At 40.7% G+C, this 20,771-nt stretch overlaps 2 protein-coding genes across 4 annotated transcripts in view; one reads left to right on the top strand and one right to left on the bottom strand.

Annotated features, from left to right (window-relative positions):
- The first annotated feature begins 162 nt into the window (after positions 1–162).
- gnb2 (guanine nucleotide binding protein (G protein), beta polypeptide 2) lies at positions 163–7,930 on the top strand. The gene is made up of 10 exons (XM_028595450.1): positions 163–903; positions 2,709–2,788; positions 2,901–2,939; positions 3,531–3,637; positions 4,390–4,453; positions 4,741–4,903; positions 5,815–5,881; positions 5,970–6,171; positions 6,823–7,039; positions 7,596–7,930. The coding sequence occupies exons 2-10, from the start codon at positions 2,732–2,734 to the stop codon at positions 7,700–7,702; spliced, it is 1,023 nt and encodes a 340-aa protein (XP_028451251.1). The 5' UTR covers positions 163–903; positions 2,709–2,731; the 3' UTR covers positions 7,703–7,930.
- Positions 7,931–13,498: 5,568 nt separating this feature from the next.
- The window catches only part of mink1 (misshapen-like kinase 1), a 32,466-nt gene continuing 25,193 nt past the window's right edge, over positions 13,499–20,771 (bottom strand). For all 3 annotated transcript variants that reach the window (XM_028596277.1, XM_028596280.1, XM_028596278.1), the window contains 10 exons: positions 20,365–20,481; positions 19,617–19,728; positions 19,189–19,338; positions 18,442–18,585; positions 17,603–17,737; positions 17,367–17,467; positions 17,100–17,249; positions 16,855–17,014; positions 16,602–16,741; positions 13,499–16,498 (listed from right to left, as the gene is read on the bottom strand). In XM_028596277.1, coding sequence (XP_028452078.1) covers positions 16,415–16,498; positions 16,602–16,741; positions 16,855–17,014; positions 17,100–17,249; positions 17,367–17,467; positions 17,603–17,737; positions 18,442–18,585; positions 19,189–19,338; positions 19,617–19,728; positions 20,365–20,481 — 1,293 coding nt within the window. In that variant the 3' untranslated portion in view covers positions 13,499–16,414. The remainder of the gene's footprint in view (positions 16,499–16,601; positions 16,742–16,854; positions 17,015–17,099; positions 17,250–17,366; positions 17,468–17,602; positions 17,738–18,441; positions 18,586–19,188; positions 19,339–19,616; positions 19,729–20,364; positions 20,482–20,771) is intronic.

Here is a 20,771-nt window from a genome sequence, read left to right as displayed (position 1 = left end):
CTTTATCTCTCTGAACAGATCAAACTGAAGAGTCCATGCATGTGAGAAAAGGATCTCAAACCTGCAGAGTGGTCTGATCAGGGTGGGGGTGGGGGGGGTATGGGATTTACTATAGTATTAAGAGATGGGTGTGGTTGAAACATGCTTCATGCCCGGATTTGAGGATCCTTCTGCAAGCGCCCACCGCGTGATCTGGCTGCCTGTTTCTGAATGATGATATTCAGAAGAAAAAAAACAGGAACCGTGTGGATAACTGACCGAGAGGGCCGCCTCTCACAATACTGGGAGAAAACCCGCTCAGTCGATCTATTGATGGGTTGATTTCTTGTAACCAGAAGCTTTTTTTAATGCCATTACTTTCTATTTGAGGCCGATTTGCACTCAGTAGCCTAATTCATTGTTGGCTCGGAGGCGGTTGTCCTGATGAAGTGTCAGCAGAGGGAGGAGGAAGCCAGAGAGAGGAAGGAAACGAGGATAACGTCACGAAAAGCAGAATCGGAGTAAAACGGACTGAATAGTAATGGACAGTGCTTGATGCGGGCCGGGGACCCGAGCTGAATTGTGTTTGTTTACGTCGCATTGGACAAAGATGTTTTTGTTAACTGGTCGGGTGTGAAAAAAAAGGGGAAAACATTTCGAGGAGGAAACGGCAGCACAGCAGCAGCAGCAGCAGATTTCATCTTTTTCAGGAGGCTCCACTAAAGCAGAGAAATGGAAATGTGTGTAGCCCTCCTCCGTTTGCCTGTTCGCTGAAGGATTTGGAAACAGCCTAATCGTGACACACGGAGCTTTAAGTGGATCTTATTTTTTAATGAGTGAAAAAGACATATAGCTAAATCTTTTTTGGGGGACGTTGCTTTCGGTTTTTCCACGGCAGAAAAAAATCATCGGGGGAATTAACAGGTAGCCACCCATTATCAAACGCTGTGACAACCGCTGTAGGCCAGCCTATTGAGTGTAAGATGGCTTGGTGAGGATGTGCCTATTCGTGGCATCATTTTGACTAAATTAATTTAGCTACATCCGCATTTTAGAAGCTCAGCATCTGAAACAAGATGTGGTTAGGGCCTTCATCAGCCGCTGTGCTGATCAATATGTGATGCAGCCTGCCTTCATGGGGCCTGTCTTCCTATTTAAATACACTAGGAATCTCTAAATGCTTCAGACGCTGAAATAAAATGCTTATCGTGGTCTTCCTATATATTTGAATCTGTCCCGTTGTATCCGCTTCTTTCTTTACTGCGGCTTTTATTTCCGTGCGGAGCTCCCAGGCCAGGCCTGCATGTGTTAAAACCTGGGAGTGAGCAGAGCCGCACAGTTTCTCTGACATTAACATTTACTCTGTCAAACGTGCTGTGGTTGTGGACTCTGCGCTCCGCTCCAGTTGCAGATGCCATGTTAGTGTCGTTCCACATCAGATGTGCATCCAAAAGGGGTGGGGCCAGTCACACTTGGGCATCATGCTCTTTGAATTTCTCTCTCCTTGTGTTATTGAATGTGTTCTCAAAAGGCCAGTAAACTCCCTCAAATGTTCAGGCACTAAGAATATGCTTTATTCTAACGTCACCGTCCTCATCAGCATCATCATGTAGGAAGATGGCCTCTTGTTGGCTACCAGGCCATGCATGAGTACAGGTGGAGTCCGTCTGATATGTGTGTCTTTTTTTTACCACTGTCCAGTGGCATGACTTCAGCACAAATCTGCTCGCCCTCCACTCGATGCTCGCAGGCGACAAAACATCCATCCGAGCATCTGGCTGGACCCATCTAGGCCTGATCTCTGATGCACCCCCCCCACACACACACACACACACACACACGCACTGTGCTTTTCTCCTCCTCATTGGCTAAATGAGCAGCTGTGCCAGGAGACTGAGACCCATGATGCACCCCTTTTGGCTTCCATTAGTGCCGTGTGATCCATCTGGTCGCAGGTCCCTCCAGGGAACAGTGACCTACTGTAGCTAATTGCTCTTCCTTTGCAGTGTGCACTGTATGCATGTTTGCTGTGGATTTGAATTGCTTCACAAATGCAAATAGAAGCTCCCTGTTTGGGAAGCTATTTGAATGTGTAACTGTACTTCTATCAGGAACAGGAAATGCTGCTTCCTACTGAAAGCATGATGTGCTGTACAGTGTGTTTGACCCCAGTTGGCCCATAGCTAAATTATACATCTCCTACTATGTTAATTTTTAGGAACCGCAGTGTCTCAGATGACAAAAAGATGACTGTGTTCAGCATTAGCACAAGTTTTGACTTAATACACAACCTGTAAATGCATAGTCAAGTTCCCTCGGCTTTAAAGGGAGTGTTCGCTCAGCCTGGTAGCGATGCTGGCTGTTGGATAGCAGCTTAGTCATTACAGATTATTCTCCTCAATTAAACCAGGCATGGTTGCACAGCCATAAACAGATTACAAGGTTTATTCTCACTGTGTGGGTTCAGTAATCCTTAGAGATTAAAATGTTTTTATTTTTTTTATTTTATTATTTCTTTCCCAAATCAGGGACAAACAGTATTTTACGTAAATTATTTGACTTAATTTATCCATTTTTGATGAAAGTGGACTCCTGGATTACTGGATTATGAAAACACGAAACTGTGCTAATCCCAATGGGCCTCAGTAATATACATCCGCAGTCAATTACGAGATTATACTTCATGTAAATCAGAGGCTGATATTTAAAGTTTTCCCGACGGCCAACAGGTGACGACCCTGACAAATCCAAAATGAGTGAGCTGGAGCAGCTTCGCCAGGAGGCCGAGCAACTGAGGAACCAGATTCGAGTAAGCCAGATGTTTTTATAGTTCAGTTTTCATCTTTAGGATGATAATGCTGATATATTTAACATGTTGTGTAATGTCTTATTTTTTCATCCTATGATTCCACGTCTATCAGGATGCCAGGAAAGCATGTGGAGATTCAACCCTGACACAGGTAAGTGCCACTGAATGTCCCAGGTGGTATAGCTAAAATACATGTTTATAAATGTTTTTGGGGGCTTTATTTTAGTGATAACCATGTGTTTGGGACCATTGATATGGAAACATAATAAAAAGGTCACGGGAGAAACTTGACTGGTTTTAAAGACCTGGGAGTTTTTAAGTACACATAGAAAAAGCAGAGCAGTCGCTCAAAATCTTTTTTTAATTCAATCTTACACTACTTGTTTTGTAACTCACAGATTGGAAAAAATAGATTAATTCATACTCAATTTCCACCCACATGATCACTGGAAGTATAACCATGGTAGTTTACCATTTCTTTGTGCTGTGCTTTATACATTACTTTAATATCATTATTTATAAATTAATTTTTACATCTTAAGTCATTCATATACCATGACATATTAGCTGTTCCTGTGCTTATTTTGTCTTCAGTGTATTATAGCTTACAATATTGTGACAATCTCAAGAAGCTTCACCGGCGAACCTTCCATTGCTCACAGTTATCAATAAAAATAAAAGGGTGAATTTCGTTTACTATTAATTAACTAATTATTTGATTAACCTCTCCTCATTAAACTAGATAACTGCTGGTCTGGATCCTGTGGGGCGGATTCAGATGCGGACACGACGTACCCTCCGGGGCCACCTTGCTAAGATCTACGCCATGCACTGGGGCACTGACTCAAAGTGAGTCTATACTGTACCAAACATTTTGTGTTGGTGACTTTGATTGTGATAAACGCATTTCACTGTGCAGGTGCTGTGCACTATTACATTTTTGGCTCCATACAGTAGCAACTTCACATGGGATAATACATTACATTTCAATTATGGAACAAACAAACTTACCAAGCTGGTGCAGGCTACCTAGCCGTTCTGAAAAGTGGTGGCCTAAAATAGGTCTTTGCCTGTTTACACTGTGCTGTGTGTTTAGTGCTGATTAGCAAATGTTAGCATGCTAACATGCTAAACTAAGATGGTGAGCATGGTAAACGTTAACATCAGCAAGTTAGCATTGCCATTGTGATAGCATTCTGATGTTAGCATGTAGCTCAAAGCACTGCTGGGCCTAAATTCAGCTTCACAAAACTCATCACATCTTTGAGTTTTCAAAAACACTGAGCCAAAACATCCAAAAATGTCTCTTTTCAAATTTGTTTGGAGCAGTTTTAGGTTCAGAACTATGGAATCAAAAAAGCACGAAAGCTGTTGTGAAGTTATTGCACATGTGTGCGTTCTAAAATGTTTGGTAAAACCAAAGTTTTCAGTTTTCAACATTTTGCCTGTATTACAAGTATACAAGTCACTGTGGAAGACTGGGATGTTTGTTTCAAACGAAAGTCAACAGTATTCATTTATTCAGATAATAAACACACTAAGCCGAACTGGACGTCCATCGATGGATGTGGTATGAAATGTATGAATGTTTGTCTCCACAGGCTTCTGGTTAGTGCCTCTCAAGATGGAAAACTGATCGTCTGGGACAGCTACACCACTAACAAGGTAAAGTCAGCTGAATGATCCTCATCAGCTGGATAAATAGTCATACTTGGCCTCTGTCCGAACTGGAAGTGAAAGTAGAGGAAAGTCTTTCTCTTGTAGGAGTGTGGTTGACTCATAACCGCTTTCTTTGCAACCATTGCAGTAACTTATTTTAACATTTATGGTTGCATTAGCATTAGATTTTCAGTGTTAATACACATTGTTATGCTGTTATTATAAGAGCGCTTGCACTGGGTTTCCTTCTACTCCAAAAGTAAAATGTCCGTTGCTTCCAAATACCTTCCTAGATACATGCCATCCCCCTGCGCTCCTCCTGGGTGATGACCTGTGCGTACGCCCCCTCTGGGAACTACGTGGCCTGCGGAGGCCTGGACAACGTCTGCTCCATCTACTGCTTGAAGACTCGCGAGGGCAACGTCAGGGTCAGCAGGGAGCTACCTGGCCACACAGGTGAGAGAACATCACACTCTCAACCACTTTGACGAGTCAAACTGGTGAGAGGTTTCAGGCGAGCGTGCAGCAGGCAGTCTCCTGCCTCGAGGGAAAGCTCTGCTCCCAAACCCCTAAACAATGAAGATTTCATTTACGTGGTTAATTAATCGCAGGGCGGAGCCGTCTTAAAGAGCTGAGACATCAACTTAGGTCTGCGAGACAGGTTTGTGACACTGTAGCTACTGTGCTGCTGTACATAATTTGCAATATGGGCTGCGACTTATTATCAAGATGTCTATCGTGTGTTCACAGCAGTAAGCTTCATGAGCAGCAGTAGACATTTTACCTAAGTTTTGCCTCTCAGGCTACACACAGTCCGCCAAACTTAATTGGTGGATATTTGCTTCTTTTTTGGGGCTGAATGAAGCCTGAGAGGAAGGCGGAAGGCACTAGTAACTCTCTGGCTATTTTGGGTTAATAAAAATCAATTAATTTAGATCTAATATTCTAATATTATATTATATTATATTGTCATAAAAAGACACTAGACCACTAATAAAAGATGAGGCTTTAAAGACTTTTTTGTGGGAAAGATGCAAATACAATGTTATTATCATAAAGTATCAGGTGTGTCAATGTCTACGCCACGTAAAGCACAATAACCATTTCCATCATAAATTGCTATTTTCTAGATTGATACAAATGTATATGAATGCAGCAAATGGCATTCCCATCACCTCTCCGCATAAACCCTAAAGTTTTGGACTGTTCAGTGTACTGTTACAATAATAGTTCTATTTTGTGCTTATTGTATTACAATAGACGCTAGTAGTGGCACTCCACTATCACCTTAATGTGTATATGTGCAGATCACCTTTAAGTTTCATTCAGTTCCACAACACAAACTCACCTGTACTCTGTTCTCTCAGGTTACCTGTCCTGCTGCCGTTTTATTGATGACAATCAAATCATCACGAGTTCCGGAGACACCACATGGTGAGCCTACAGAGATCAAAACACAGACAGTGTGCAGTGCATGTTTCCCTGAGCGGATCAGTGTCTAACTCTGCGCTCTCTGCCCCAGTGCACTGTGGGACATCGAGACGAGTCAGCAGACCACTGTTTTCTCAGGCCACAGCGGTGACGTCATGAGTCTGTCCCTGTCGCCTGACCTCCGCACCTTTGTGTCGGGAGCCTGCGACGCCTCGGTCAAACTGTGGGACATCAGGGACAGCATGTGCCGGCAGACCTTCACAGGCCACGAGTCGGACATCAACGCCATCTGTGTGAGTGTGCCGAGGCTTGTGACCAAACTACAAGTTGTCAAAAACTGATCTAAATATACCAGCGATAGAACAAAATAGAAAATAAACTGTTTGCTACACAATGTGCTGCCTATTAACTCCTAATCAATTAGACATTCCAATTGTCTGCCACTGGGTATCAGCCCAGCAGTGGTCTTAAGTGGCAGCTCTTCCTTCCCGTGTACGTCTAATACATTATCAACAGAGCAGCTCAAGGATTTGTCTCAGTGACGTCACACACTGTCTTGTCTCCAGCTTTGGGGGGGATTTAAACTCGGAGCATGCTAGAGGATTAACAAGATTATCAATTAACACCATATCTGAACATCCTGCATCAGTCCAGACTCCATCTGAGCCAGAGGCTGGACTGATGCACCACACAGGTTAAATCTGATGGATGACCGGTAGACTGATTCAGTATTAAAACATGATGATCATCTCTCAGAATGATCTGATTCAGTCCAAGAGCAGAGACACCAGTAGCCAATGAGAACACAGTTTGTCATATTAGGGCATGTAGGGAACTCTTCTCCTACACAGAATCACTTGCTTGCCGTCTCTTCTAAAGAGTATCTTGATATAGCTGTACCCACACTTCCTGCTTCTCATCCATCTTCCTGGCTTCCTCCACAGTTCTTTCCCAATGGCAGCGCCTTCGCCACAGGCTCAGACGACGCCACATGCAGGCTGTTTGACCTGCGTGCAGACCAGGAGCTCAGCCTCTACTGCCACGACAACATCATTTGCGGCATCACCTCCGTGGCTTTCTCACGCTCCGGCCGTTTGCTGCTGGCTGGTTACGATGACTTTAACTGCAACATCTGGGACGCCATGAAGGGAGACAGAGCAGGTGGGTTGAAACAGCTGTGTATTGGTGCGATGTCAAAGAATAGGTCTAAAAAGGTTCAACCTGAAGCTCAAGCGAGGGTTATATTAATCGTGGAGTTACCTCAGTAAGACATCAGGGAACATTATTTTTTTGTACCCTTCAAAGTAAAACCAACTCTTAAACAAAATAACAAAAACAGTAATCCATAATGTTTCATGGTATGCACATAATTGTGTGTATATTGAACCTACATAATGCAACATAAAATCATCAGGATATGGATTTACAGAACTAACGTTCAATGTTTGTTTTTTCTAGTTTTAAGTTTACTTATGAGTCATTTAAAGAAAGCTCTGTGCCAGATTTACCAGTGAATTCACACGTGTCAAGCCTTATTTTAAAAAAAAAAAAAAAAAAAAAAAAAAGTACATGTTTGGTCAAGGGGCACACCCTGTGTTGGAAGTTAAAGCACTAATAAACACAAGCTTGCTGTGTTCTGTGCGGTTTTTGAAATGTTTCAGAGCAAAACATTTTACTGTAACAAGTCTTCTTTTGTCTGTCCTTGTCCCCCCTGCAGGGGTCCTGGCCGGCCATGACAATCGTGTGAGCTGTCTGGGTGTGACAGATGACGGCATGGCGGTGAGCACCGGGTCCTGGGACAGCTTCCTTAAGATCTGGAACTGAGCCATGCACATAAACAGCAAACACGCACACACATACATACGCACACACACACACACCTCCAACAAACACCGCTCCCATCTTGGGACACAGTTTGCACCCTGTATTCACTGTATGTAAGATTCAACAGACAAATTGCAACATTGTACTGTACATAATATATATGACTTAGGTATGAGTTCACACACACACACACACACACACACACACACACACACACACACACACACACACACACACACACACACACACACACACACACACACACACACACACACACACACACACACACACACACACACAGTATGCAGGACATGACGACACACCTAAAACACCTAGCCCTAAACACATGCCCACAGCTGATTTAAGTACAGAAACACACACACACACACACACATATATATAATCTTTAAAATTTAAAAATGTGATAAAATACAGTTGGATGTTCAGCTGCTCAAATAAAAAACACAAATGCCACTATTACCTGAAGCCTTTTAACACGTCTAACACGCTCATTCACACACACACACACACACACACACACACACACACACACACACACACACACTTTCCTGAGAGATATTGCTCCTCGAGTTAAACAGGGGAGAAGACATTATTGGACAATTCTGTCTTTGTTTACAATGAAGTCCAAAATGCACTCCAGACAAATTTTTCTGTACTATTTTTGTCTCAGTACCACATGTATCTCTGTGATGCTAATGAGAAGGAAGAATGGTTGTGGAAAGAGAATCATGGGAGTCCATTAACACTGAAAAAAAAGACAGGATGATCGTCTGAGTCCAGGGAAAATATCAATTCTTATTTTCATCTGGCGCAAAACATTATATAGTCACTGTTTTTATAGATATGAACCCCCCACATACAGTACATCTGCTCTTAAGTTTTTGTTTTATTCTTCTTTTTTACACTTATTTTATTCATGTTCTCCCTGTGTGCCTCAGATACACTTTAAGGATTATTAATAGACAATATTGATGAAGTTAAATTAACAAAAAAGATCTGAGATTCAAAAGGTGGGTGAAAAAAAATAAAAGCATTACTGTATAAGACATCTTAATAAAGCAGGAGCCAGTATTCATACTTTGACTTTGTCAATGTATTATCTGGACATTACGATGGTGTAATTGTACATAATATTAATAAATAATAGCCTCTCCTGCCAGTTGTTGTGTATTTCTTTTATTTATACACTTGGAAAGTCATCAACTCAACAGAAAATAAGGGTGCATTTAGGTGCAGTTTGACTTATAAATGATTGTTTGGGTACTGAATGGCAACACATACATTGGATCTATTCTGTTAAATTACCAATGGTGTGGTTTCTAAATAGCATAGGTACATTTTAGTAGGTACAAGTTCTAGTTTGATATCCTTATTTTACAATGACAATGAAACATTTATCACAAAAAATTATGTTCAGTGATTGATTTTTGAAAATAAATGTTACATGCTGAATTGTATTAAGACTGTTTGTCCTCTAGTGATCTAAAAAAAAAATCCTATTTAAAACCAAAACAATTAAACCAGTATAATAGCAAGTTGGAAATACACCAACACCTGACAGGATTCCAAAGTTGTAGTTCCCCACATTAAACTAAGTAATGTATTTAATTAGAAATGTGTGGCTAGAACCTGGACTTTCACTATCACCAATGAAATATCGTCTTGAATATGGGGATAAAAACAAGTCCTCTGTGCTAAGGTCACAGCAATGTTGTTGGATACCTTTCCCCATCGTTACTCATTGTTTAACAGACCAAAAGTTCGGGAAAGGGTAGTTCACTTTGTGCGTTTTCCTTATCTGCTGATTGAAGTTAAACTGAAATGTGTCCTACAGGAAGAGATTTAGCTTTATTGCAGGATTGACGTGTTTTTACATTCAGCCACCAGAGGTTGCTGCAGCTTACTTGGAATCTCAGATTCACAAATTAAGGATGAAAAGGGGTTTATTCAATAACAACAAAAACACAATCTTTTAGGCAATAATAATTTTAATCCATTGAATGGCATACCTGTGAATATTGAACTGGGTTTCCTGTGACGTAGTCTTATATACATCACACAAACTCAGTGGCAGGAACAACTGGTCCAAGCAGATTTTAGCACCATCATGTGGTTAAACACTGACATATAGTTCACATTGTCACTGCAGTATTTTGTTGAAGGCCCAGCACACCCACGGTAAACCCACACGTTATCTTAATTATTCCCCCTGGAAAAAGGCTTCCGTGTACACACTGCAAGATTGACATCTCCTTCACTCTCCTCTTATCTTTGTCGCTCCTGTTAGGGCAGGAAAAGTGACACTTTATAATTTTTATTAGCACAAGGAAGTCTAGTGACCTCACGTAATCCCAGCATAGCTCTGCACCACAGTCAGCCTGAGCAAAGATCTAATGCGTGTGTGTCCAGGGCCTTCAAGAAGTATGGAAAGCATTATTTTGGAGAGTCAAAGCTTAGCCCCCCAGTAATGATACTTCAAAGAAATCTTAGTAATATAAATTTAAATCAATTGTATAATGGAAATTTTTTCAGAATACAAAAAAAGAAACAAGACTAATGAGATTAAGGTATTTAATTTTTCAAACAATGCTGTATTAAGACATGAATTCATTCAACACAATCTTTTGAAAGTTTAAATTTAATCAGTCTATGAAATACAATCTGGAGTTAACCTCTCAGACACAGTAACACAGACGCGCGCACACACACTAAAACATTGCAAAGATGTTTACCGTCTTTAAAAAAAAAAAAAGAAAGAAAAAAGTTATTGAAAAACATTAATAGATATTGTAGTTCTGTCCAAAGCTCCATATTGTTTTAGAGCTCCCCAAGTTTGATCTGCCTCACTCCGAGCTACAGCTGCTAATCCATTCACACATTATTGATTAGAAATATAAGCTATGAGAGAGGAGTGCCTCAATAGAATATTATCTTTTGATATCAGAGTTCATGAAGGCAGTTTCGGGGATTTCATTATAGCAAAATAAGAGCAAGCATCCCAACAGGTGCTTGTGTTAAACTGAGAGAGAAGCAGTTATTTCAAGTGATTACAAAAAAAGTAAAAGTACAGAACAACTTCTGTAACAAGCAACACACAAACCAGCCTACATTCAGTCTGCCAAAGGCCACTGAAGAATTGCTTTCTGTAGGCCACACACAGATGGACAGCCACGGTGTATATTTGTTCAAATGCTTGTATTGCTTATTAAAAAGAAATGTCATCTGAGAGAAGTCTCTCAAGACGATGTTCTACACCTTCAGCGCTCCACCTACAACTCAGTGGTGCCGCTTTCTTTCTGATGCCAAACTTGTTCAGAGTTTAAATGAATTCAGCAATCAAATCTGTTCACGCTCATGGTCAGACGGACACTGACTCTGAGGAGTCCGGGAGGTTCTTTTAATGGCTATTGGTACAAAATAAAATAGCACTTTTACACCTTAAGGTGCTTTTAGGGAAATCAACAAGCAGAACTACTCTGTGTTACAAACCACAACCCATTATATACCCATATTTCTGTTGCATTAAATTAAGATTAATATTTGGAAGTGACTGCCTCAATCTAGTTGATAATGTACTGTATTACCTCACCCAAAACTACATGTAGATATTCATCTATTAAGAAAAACTGCTATTGAAACACTTTTATTGGTAAAATATGGGTCTTCTTAAAATAAACATCTGTTTTTATTTGCAATGCTATCCAGAAACAGTCAGCACAAATCAGACAATAAAGATGATTAAATAAATATGATGGTATTGTGTTTTGCATTATTTTTAGTTAGACATGATCTGCAACTGCAAGTAGTTTGATGTGCCTCACTAAGCTTGTACACCATAGCCGAGGTAGAAACACAGTTAAGTATTCCAAGTAAATTGTATGTTATGCAACAGGAGTTGTGTTTTAAAAGGAGAACTCAAACTATTGTACACATCACAGTCTGTTTTTAACTTCATCTGTTAGTAAGTGCACTTACTGATGTTACCAGGCAACACCTGAGATGTTGCAAACAAAATGGCACGGGAAATGTCAGCTCATTACTCTCTGTATTTAGTGTTTGGGGAAACACAAAGAGTACTCCAACGATTTAGCATTGAAGTTCTGTAACATGGTTGGACTCGCAATGGAAAGTAAAACAAAAAAAGTATCAAAATCGATGCATAACATCTTTATTCCAAACATTTCTTTTTTCCTTGTTAAAATCTGATGGCTACATTACCCACAATGCAACAGTTTGGTCGGAGATTCGGGTGTGTTGTGCTTGTAGTTGCTAATGTAGCCTTGAGCCGCTAGCCTCATGCAGAGATGAGGAGCAGCTACAGAGATCTGGTAAGTTCACTTCTTTCTTACTCCACACCTCCCAGATTGTTTTCATTTTCAAACGTGTAGTCTTCAGCCCCAACTGACGCGGACTCAAGTGACATCACTTGAGGTAATTTATCACAATTCACGCAGCTCCTTTTGATTTTCATAAGTTTGTGCATTTGTTCACGTGCCATCATTGCTTACCTGATTTTTTGTAAACTACATTTTTTCCCACATATGCAGTAGTAGTCCCCAAGACATGTAAACAGACTTTGATGTGAATATCAGTGGAGTTCCCCTTTATGGACTTTCATACCTGGTGACAAAAATGCATAAAACTTAAGTTGTCAAGAAATGATGATTAGAAGTAGTTGTTTTTGCCTGTATTCTGGAATTCTCAATTATGAATTGATTGATGCACTTTCCCCTTACTAAATGCTGCCTTTTTTGATAGCCAAGAGCCAATAACTTCATGCAAGGGCCATCACGCCCGTCACATGACCACTGCACCACCTGTGTGATGTTTCCCGTCATCGCCTGAGCACATTAACAGCCTGTCAACCCCACATAGGCAATTTACACCAGAGGCCAGATCCAACACCCATCTGTGAGTCACCACAAGTGTCTGAATCAAAGCCACATGAGACTCTTCTGGTAACAAGAAGACAGACATTATTTTATGTCTAGATAACATAACTCAACAGAAATGCTGCAGTAATTGACAGTCTACACATACACGGCTGTTTCACTATAACCAACTACTTAGACTGATTACATACTGACGAGTTTGACGACTGCTGAGTGAATAGGAAAAAACGAACTCCATCTCTCCGTTAACACTCAATGCTAGCTTTGACCTCTCTGCCTTAAAATACATTGTGCTTTGACTAATAGAGCAATACACAGTTTCATATAAATACAAATCTGTCTTATAGATGTACATTCACTTTGATTTCTCAATATAGACCAATTTACATGTTTTATAAAATAGGCTTCTCAGAATATATGAAGCTACTGTCCCCCACTACAAGATTACACAACCAACATCATTCAAGAACAAGTGCTTTTCTAATCTTTGCTGCAAGAACCTACATTTTCTGAGCAGACATCGCACACACAAGTTACAATTTGATCTGTGCACAGGTACTAAGTTTACTCTACAAACACGTTTCATACGTATGGCTTTTCACTATGCTGGCTCCCTCTGTGAGGAGATCCTTTACACGTCACACTGGATTAATTGGACACGTGTTAATTTATTTGTTATTGCGTCTTTCTGAATGGATTGTCTGTTGATCGTTTTTAGGTAATATTCACGGTGCCAAAAAAGCATTTAAAGTCCATCTATAGGATACTCTGAATTTGACTTAAACAGTAGAGAACTTTCCCGCTTCGGAATTGTCCATTACATTACATTGTCCAGTTCATTCGAACTACAGATCCGCTACCCGATCTGGCAAACTTGCATAACGTAATGTAATGGACAATTCCGCTTCCAACCTGTAGGGGGACCAAAGCGGGAAAAGTTCTCTAGTGTTGCTTTAAGTGGCACAGGACATAAATCACCATATTGAGAAAGAAAATATAGTTATGCCTTTTCTTCATGAGATTTCAAACAAGTGTGAGAGACAAGTGTGTGTGCGCAAGTGTGTGTGTGCGTGGGGGGGTGGGGGGAATCCTTAAATCTCTCACTGTCCAAATCCAAGGCACTGCTTTAACTGTAAACATGGCAGATTGATAAAAAATTATGATTTGACCATAAAAAGCATAAGTGCCAGAGCTCCTAATAGATTGTAATTGTGACATCTGAAATGTAAGTCATGGCACATGACAGATATTCAAGAATAAAAACACATTGGATAAAAAGGGGAACACAACTTTGATACAGTACTATATACTCTATTTTAATGGCTTACATGCACACCAAGTATCTGCTGAAGATATATTTGTAAATGTGTGTTTACTGAAGTGAAAGTGCTTTCCATGCCCATTTACAGTTTGTTTTATAGTCTCACCATAAAATTAACGATCTATTCATATACTCTTTGATTAAACTCTCTGCCCTAAACATATACTGCATTCTTAATAGCTTTCCTTTTGCCTATAGGAAATATATCTTCTCAGCGACTTTTAGCAGACTACCCCATTGATCACTAGCCAATATTCCTTTCATAATAACCAAAGGTTTTGCACAAAAAAAATACAGTTGCGCTCTTTTAACATGAACATGTCAGCTTCTATTTCTAAGCACATGAACTAACTTTTTGAACTAACAACTCCATGCTGATAAGATGCATGATCTGAGTGACGAAAAACCATCTTGACTTTAAAAATATCCACCTGTTGGAACACTGAAGTACTAAACAAAAAGCTTGATTCATGTTTTGACCTACTCATTGCTGACTGATAATCACCAAGCTACTTCCTGATAACACTGTCTCATACCACGCACACACGCACACACACACACGCACGCACACACGCACACACACACACACACACACACACACACACACGCTCAAACACACACACACACACGGCGAAGTCGGCTGATGTTTTGAATGTATATACAGAAAGGAATATTGGTTAGTGATCTGTAGGAAGAGTAAAATCTTTATAGTCGCCATGTAAGCAATATTCCATTTGGCCTTGATTTATACCCCCCATGCAGAATATGCTGTGAACTTTGGCAGAGTGTACAGATAAAAATATATTAAGTCATATATTAAGTCTCATGTGGTTCAGCTGTCCTCTCCAAAGAGCCTGATGAGATGGAGTCCTCTGTGGTATTGCAGAGTCGCCCTACATTAAATCTTTCCACTGGCCTAAGACAATTTATGAACTGTACCACACTAAGAGCTGTTCTACTGCAATCCCCTGAACAAACACTTCACACAAAAAAGATCCACACTAACGAAATAGCCTAAGAACTGAAATATAATACAGCAGAGCAGATCACTGTGGTAGGAGGGTGAAAGGACCACGAAAATGATCTCCCTTAATCACTATAATCTCAGTGACACCCCCCTTTCAGGTTTCTCCAATGTGACAAATATCCCGTCTCCCTTCTCTCTCTCTCCTCCAAAGGTGTCATTGTACTCCCTAACACTACCACCCAAATATACAAACCCCCCTCTTCAAACAAGGACTCCACAGAATAGCATATATTGCAATATAATGGCAATATAATTACAGTAAAATTAAGTATACCAGTAGGCTAATACCAATGCAGAAGCACTACATATAAATAACAGTTTTTTGTATTTTGTAAATCTATGAAAACAGAGAAGTTTAGATACAAGCCTGATGAGTCAAATAATAAATTCACCTAAACCATAGAAGAAGGAAAAAGGCAAAGCAGGAGATTTCACATTACTGATTCTGAGTACTGCACATTTACGAGACTTCGGATTGTTGTTTTTTTTAATCACTTATTAATTTTTAAACCGAAATCTATTTTTGCTTTTGAAGCATTCAAGGCTTACTTGCTGTGATTAAGAGTTGCAACATCATTTGCCATTCAGGCCGGAAAAAGTTAGTGAAAGCTGGCCTCAGGTTACTGTCTACTATACATAAACTAAAAATACTTCAACAAGCTACTTTTTCCTGACTTTAATGTCCCTTTGTAATATTTTATTGTACTAAATCCTTCCTTTAAGTCTCGCTGAAATTGTGGGAGCCCCAAAACATTGGGGATTCACAAGCCACTGCAGATGTGCGTTCCAGCATTTTATTATTTGACGTCCATGTGTGCCGGTGGCAATACACCGAATGGAGGCTATATTAGAGACCTGCAAATGATTCAGATCTAAGTGTCAGGTGCTACCTATTTACAGCTTCATTTCAACATACAGTATTGGTGAATAATGCCTACTTCAAAAACGTACTGTAGAACCACACAGGAATGTTTTTTTAAACATACTTTAGAATTAGGAACTAATCAGTTACGACTGAACACAGGTCCACCAAGTAAAGGAAATCAAGACAAGAATATTTACAGTAGAAATCAATACACTGTAGATGGTATTAACATTTGATTCCAGAGATAATGTTATCACGGAGCCTCTGTAGAAATTGTGGAGTATACATGTAAGCTGGAATGGATTGAAAGATTGTGTTGTATATGTGTGTGTTTGTCTATGACAGTGTGCGTTTGTGTGTGTGTGTGTGTGTGTGTGTGTGTGTGTGTGTGTGTGTGTGTGTGTGTGTGTGTGTGTGTGTGTGTGTGTGTGTGTCTCTTTGGAGCATGGGTGCGTGACTGAGAGCGAGCTGGAGAGAAAGGGAGGGAAGTGTTGGCATTTGTGTGCATGCGTTTGAGAGAATTTCGGATGCACTTGCTTCTCCGAACCCTGCTGGGTTCCACACACTGACCAGAGCAGCTGTTCCTTCACCAATTCATGATGCAGTTTCTGTTCAACGTCATGAAGTACACCTGGCTGCTGCCTCCAGACCGCACTGATGCAAAGAACACCTGATGAACAGCACAGACACAAAAGGACACGCATGTCTTCAAACAAACAGCTACTATTAGTGACCTTATTGTCCCACACTTTAAGCATTTGCATCTTTCTCACCTTGTCATTTCTCTCACAAAGGAACTTCAGCCTCTGAGCTCTTTTGTGCATGAAGACACCATCCAGGTGGCCAGTCTCTACAGAACGGATCTCAATGGCCTTTTCTCCCCATCCCATGATCTGGTTTGAGCAGATATGAGCTGCAAAGGAAACATGTAACATGAGTACTAGGCAAGCTGGTTACAGTTTGTACAGAGGATATATCCACTTTTATAAATGTCCATTTAAGTTTGTTTTTGGATTTAACCCGCACCAACAGATGTGGGCATCTCGCCCCACTGCAGGACCACGTCCTTGATGATGCGTCCGTAGGTGTTGACATAGACGCCCTCGTCTTCATAGCACAGCAGCATCTCCATGCCGTCTGAGCTGGGCAGGAAGACAATTGCGTGCGGCATCACATGGCTCTGGATCTGTTTGACATGAAAACAGAAGGAATGAGCTCCTGTAGGTTTCACCTTTCCCAAAACACTGCTGTCTGACAGATGTACAACTCACATGAACTGGGATATAAATGTCATAGTTGTTTCCAGAGTCCACGTCGATGGCATGGAAGCCAGCACAAGAACCGTAGATCACCTTCAACCTCTGCCCCTCCTCCACAGTCAGGTCGACCAGGACAGGCCTGTGTGGCAGGTCTGCAAAAGACTGGTTAAAAAGGAGTGGAGGGGGTTTGGGAGCAGTGAGTGAGTGAGAAGATAATCAACTTGAATGCTCTTCTGGTTGACTGATCTTGCATAACTAATAGGAAAGGGGGAGACTTACCTTGAAGGCCATGAATTTGTGATAAGGTTTGGGTGCCCAAGCATAGACTTCCACCGCATTCTTCAAAGCAATCACCAGAAACTTTATCCTCTCGTATTTCACTAGATAGAACAACCACAAGGCCATCTGACATCAGATACTTGTAATCAATAATTCACTGTGCCAAATGCACTTATGAAAACTTCTCCAGAGTGGAATAGACAGCAGTGATAAAACAGCAATCATCAGTCACTCACCCACTTTGTAGTGCACGCAGCCCTCCATCTCCCCCACAGTGGTCCAGCCCTGCTTCTTCTCCACCTCAGGGTCATTGTGGAGGATCTTGTTCCTCAGCCAGGCCAGGTAGTAGACACGCACCTTGTTTTTCTTGCCTTAATAGACACAGTGAGAAATGGACAGAAGGAGACTAATATCAGTAATGGTTTAAATCATATTTTGACCTAATTAAGATTTGCAAACTATACACAGAAGAGCTGGGAGTTACATAACTAAAATTAATTGAATATGAAACTAGATATAGTCTAGGATTTTGGTTCTCATAATTTTAGAATATGTAATTTAAATTGTCTTTCCTATGCGTGAACGTGCGAGGGTCCACTTAATGCTGCATGCAGCATTCATTTTAATTATCTGCTTTACAGTTACTGACACACAATTCTAAACTTGCGTTTTAGCTGTGCAAACATGTTGATGGCATTTTCTGCATTTCTGCTCATTATTAACACTACTACTGATTGTTTGACTGATTGTTATTTGTTAATATCTGATAAAACAATATCATAAATAATCAACAAAATATCAAATTATTAATTCAGTATATAGTAAAACATACTGGGATTTCCTATTTGTTAAAAGATATTGTGATATTAGAGTTTGTCAATACCTCCAGGCCCTAATACACAGTGCACAGAAATAAAAGCTTTCCTGCAAAGCAAAATAATCACTCTGAAGGCATTAGCACAATTTGCCATCTAGTGTTTGGCATCCCATTAAAGACGGTAGTCTTATGCCAAAAGTACAGACAGCTTTAACCAACTGTAGTGAGAGCAGAATGATGATGAGCAGCAGTAATGACCTGATATGGTGATGAGCAGGTTGAGGCCCTCCAGGACGTCCATCTGTTGGAACCTGCGGGAGTTGATGAGGGGGTAAACCTTGCCCTGACCACTACGGTCCAGCAGCTTCAGACCGTTCTCTGTGCCCACCAACAGGTTAACACCTGGGGACACACACATGCACAAATTAACAGCTTTTTCATTTTGCATAAAATTATTGTAATTATTGCCTTTCTAGTCACGGCTCAAGGTATGCTGGCAGTATACCTGTGTTGCAACACTTGTTTGTAATCTCGTATGCTTTCCTTTTCCATGATCATTTCCACATCATAACCTGCAGCAACTCTACCACCATGATATTCCATTTTATTTACAGGAGGAATAAAAAATAAATAAAAATACAGCTTTAATGAATGTGTGATGCAACTGTGGTGACATCACCATATAAGCCTATTTGAAGATAGAGAGAAGAGACTAACCCTTTTAACAGCACACGCTGTTCGGAAAATATAAGATAACTTTTTTTCCCCAACAAGTAATCACATTGGCAAAAGATGGCACTTATGGAAAACCGCTTGTGTAAAAAGGCTGGAAGAGCAGGTATTTATTTGATCAAAATTGCTTTGATAATGAAAGCAGAGACGAGTTACTGATGACACACTAGGTTTTGAGTCTGTTAACTCCAGAGATTTGTGTAATAAGTTAGTTTAAGGGATCTAATGACGCTTGGTGTTTAATCTTTCTTTAAGTACTGAATCTGTTCTCACCCCAGAGCGCAGCACACAGGATCTCAGAGTTGAACCTCTTCTTGTACTTGCGGATCTCAGGTGTGTCATTGGGGGGGCGCGTGTTGGTGGGATTGACATTCACCATGGAGCCTTTCCTCACCTCCATCTTCAGCTGCTCAAACCTCAAGCCTAAACAGGGAGGCCACAATGGAAATGGTTTAATTGAGGAAAGAAAACCCAAACCATGGTACAAAGGCTTTGAGCTAGACACAAATCTCCCATTCATCCTTTTTTTTTTTTTTTTTTTTTTTTTAAAAAGGTAATAATTTTAATGTAAAAAACTCAGCACAATTTCATTTCCTAAAGTATCTTACTGCACAAGAAATTATGTCAAAGGATAAGGTAGTAAAGAAGTTCAAGAATCTCCAAGCAGATGTTGCTGCAAGTCTGAAAAGCTCCTGACTCACCACTGACAGATATGTTATCCCCTGTACCTCCTGGTGTCTGGTACATGCCCAGATCCACAAAGGTGGTGAAAGAGGATTTGCCAGATGCTTTCACCAAACCCCTGGACTGATACTGGTGGAGCAGAAAGGGTGTATGAGTTGTACAGTGTTGTTTAAGTCAACATCATGACAAAATGTTAAAAACTGATATTTCCTGTGCCTATGTGGCATTAAAGGGAACTATGCAGTTTTTAGCTTAACTTACCTTAACTGACCAGCTTCGGAGTCATTGGAATCGTTATATGATTATAATATCAGTTTCATCTTTGTATTTCTTGTTATTCTGACCTCAGGATGTTTGCTATTGTCTGTAAAGGTTTTTATTATGATTGCTGTCTGTTACGGGCTTACTAGCTAGCTTACTAGCTGTCTACCTTAGTGGAAATGGCTCTGTGCGTTCGCCGGCTTCTATGAAAACAAATGCACATGACCAGAGTGAGAAGATGGGAGGGGGGAGAGTCGCCAATGAGTTTTTACAACAGTGTTGCCAAATATCTATTCCGAAGCTGTAGGGGGAGCTCTATAGAGAAACCTGCAAGCAAAAAGCAAAGAAATTGCCCAAATTGCATAGCGCCCCTTTACAACCACAGTTTAAAGACTAACAGGCTGAACTGATTGTCATGAAATTCAATGTGTTATGGCAGAAAGGGAACACAAAACAATAAATCAGGAATTTAGGACTGATATATTTAGCATCAGTATAACCTACATCATAAACCGAGTCCTTCCCAGGGGAAGAGTGAGTGGCTGAATCGGTGGGGGAGTGGGAGGGCTGCACCACATCTGGCAAGTTAGTGTATCCATTATGGCTCCGCTTCTCTGGGGTCTTTCAGGTAAAAGACACACACACACACACACACACACACACACACACACACACACACACACACACACACACACACACACACACACACACACACACACACACACACACACACACACACACACACACACACACACACACACACACACACACACACACACACACACACACACACACACACACACACACACACTTTGGATTAAGGCTAATCCGCTGCACCAATTACCAGGATATGACCAGTTATGGTTAGCACACCAAAGTAATCACAAGAAGTGAAGAAACATTCGTGACCA

The sequence above is a fragment of the Perca flavescens genome, chromosome 13 (genome assembly GCF_004354835.1).
Source record: "Perca flavescens isolate YP-PL-M2 chromosome 13, PFLA_1.0, whole genome shotgun sequence".
Taxonomy (NCBI): Eukaryota; Metazoa; Chordata; class Actinopteri; order Perciformes; family Percidae; genus Perca; species Perca flavescens.
Note: the sequence above shows the minus strand (reverse complement) of the source record. Positions and strands in the feature narration are given on the sequence as shown.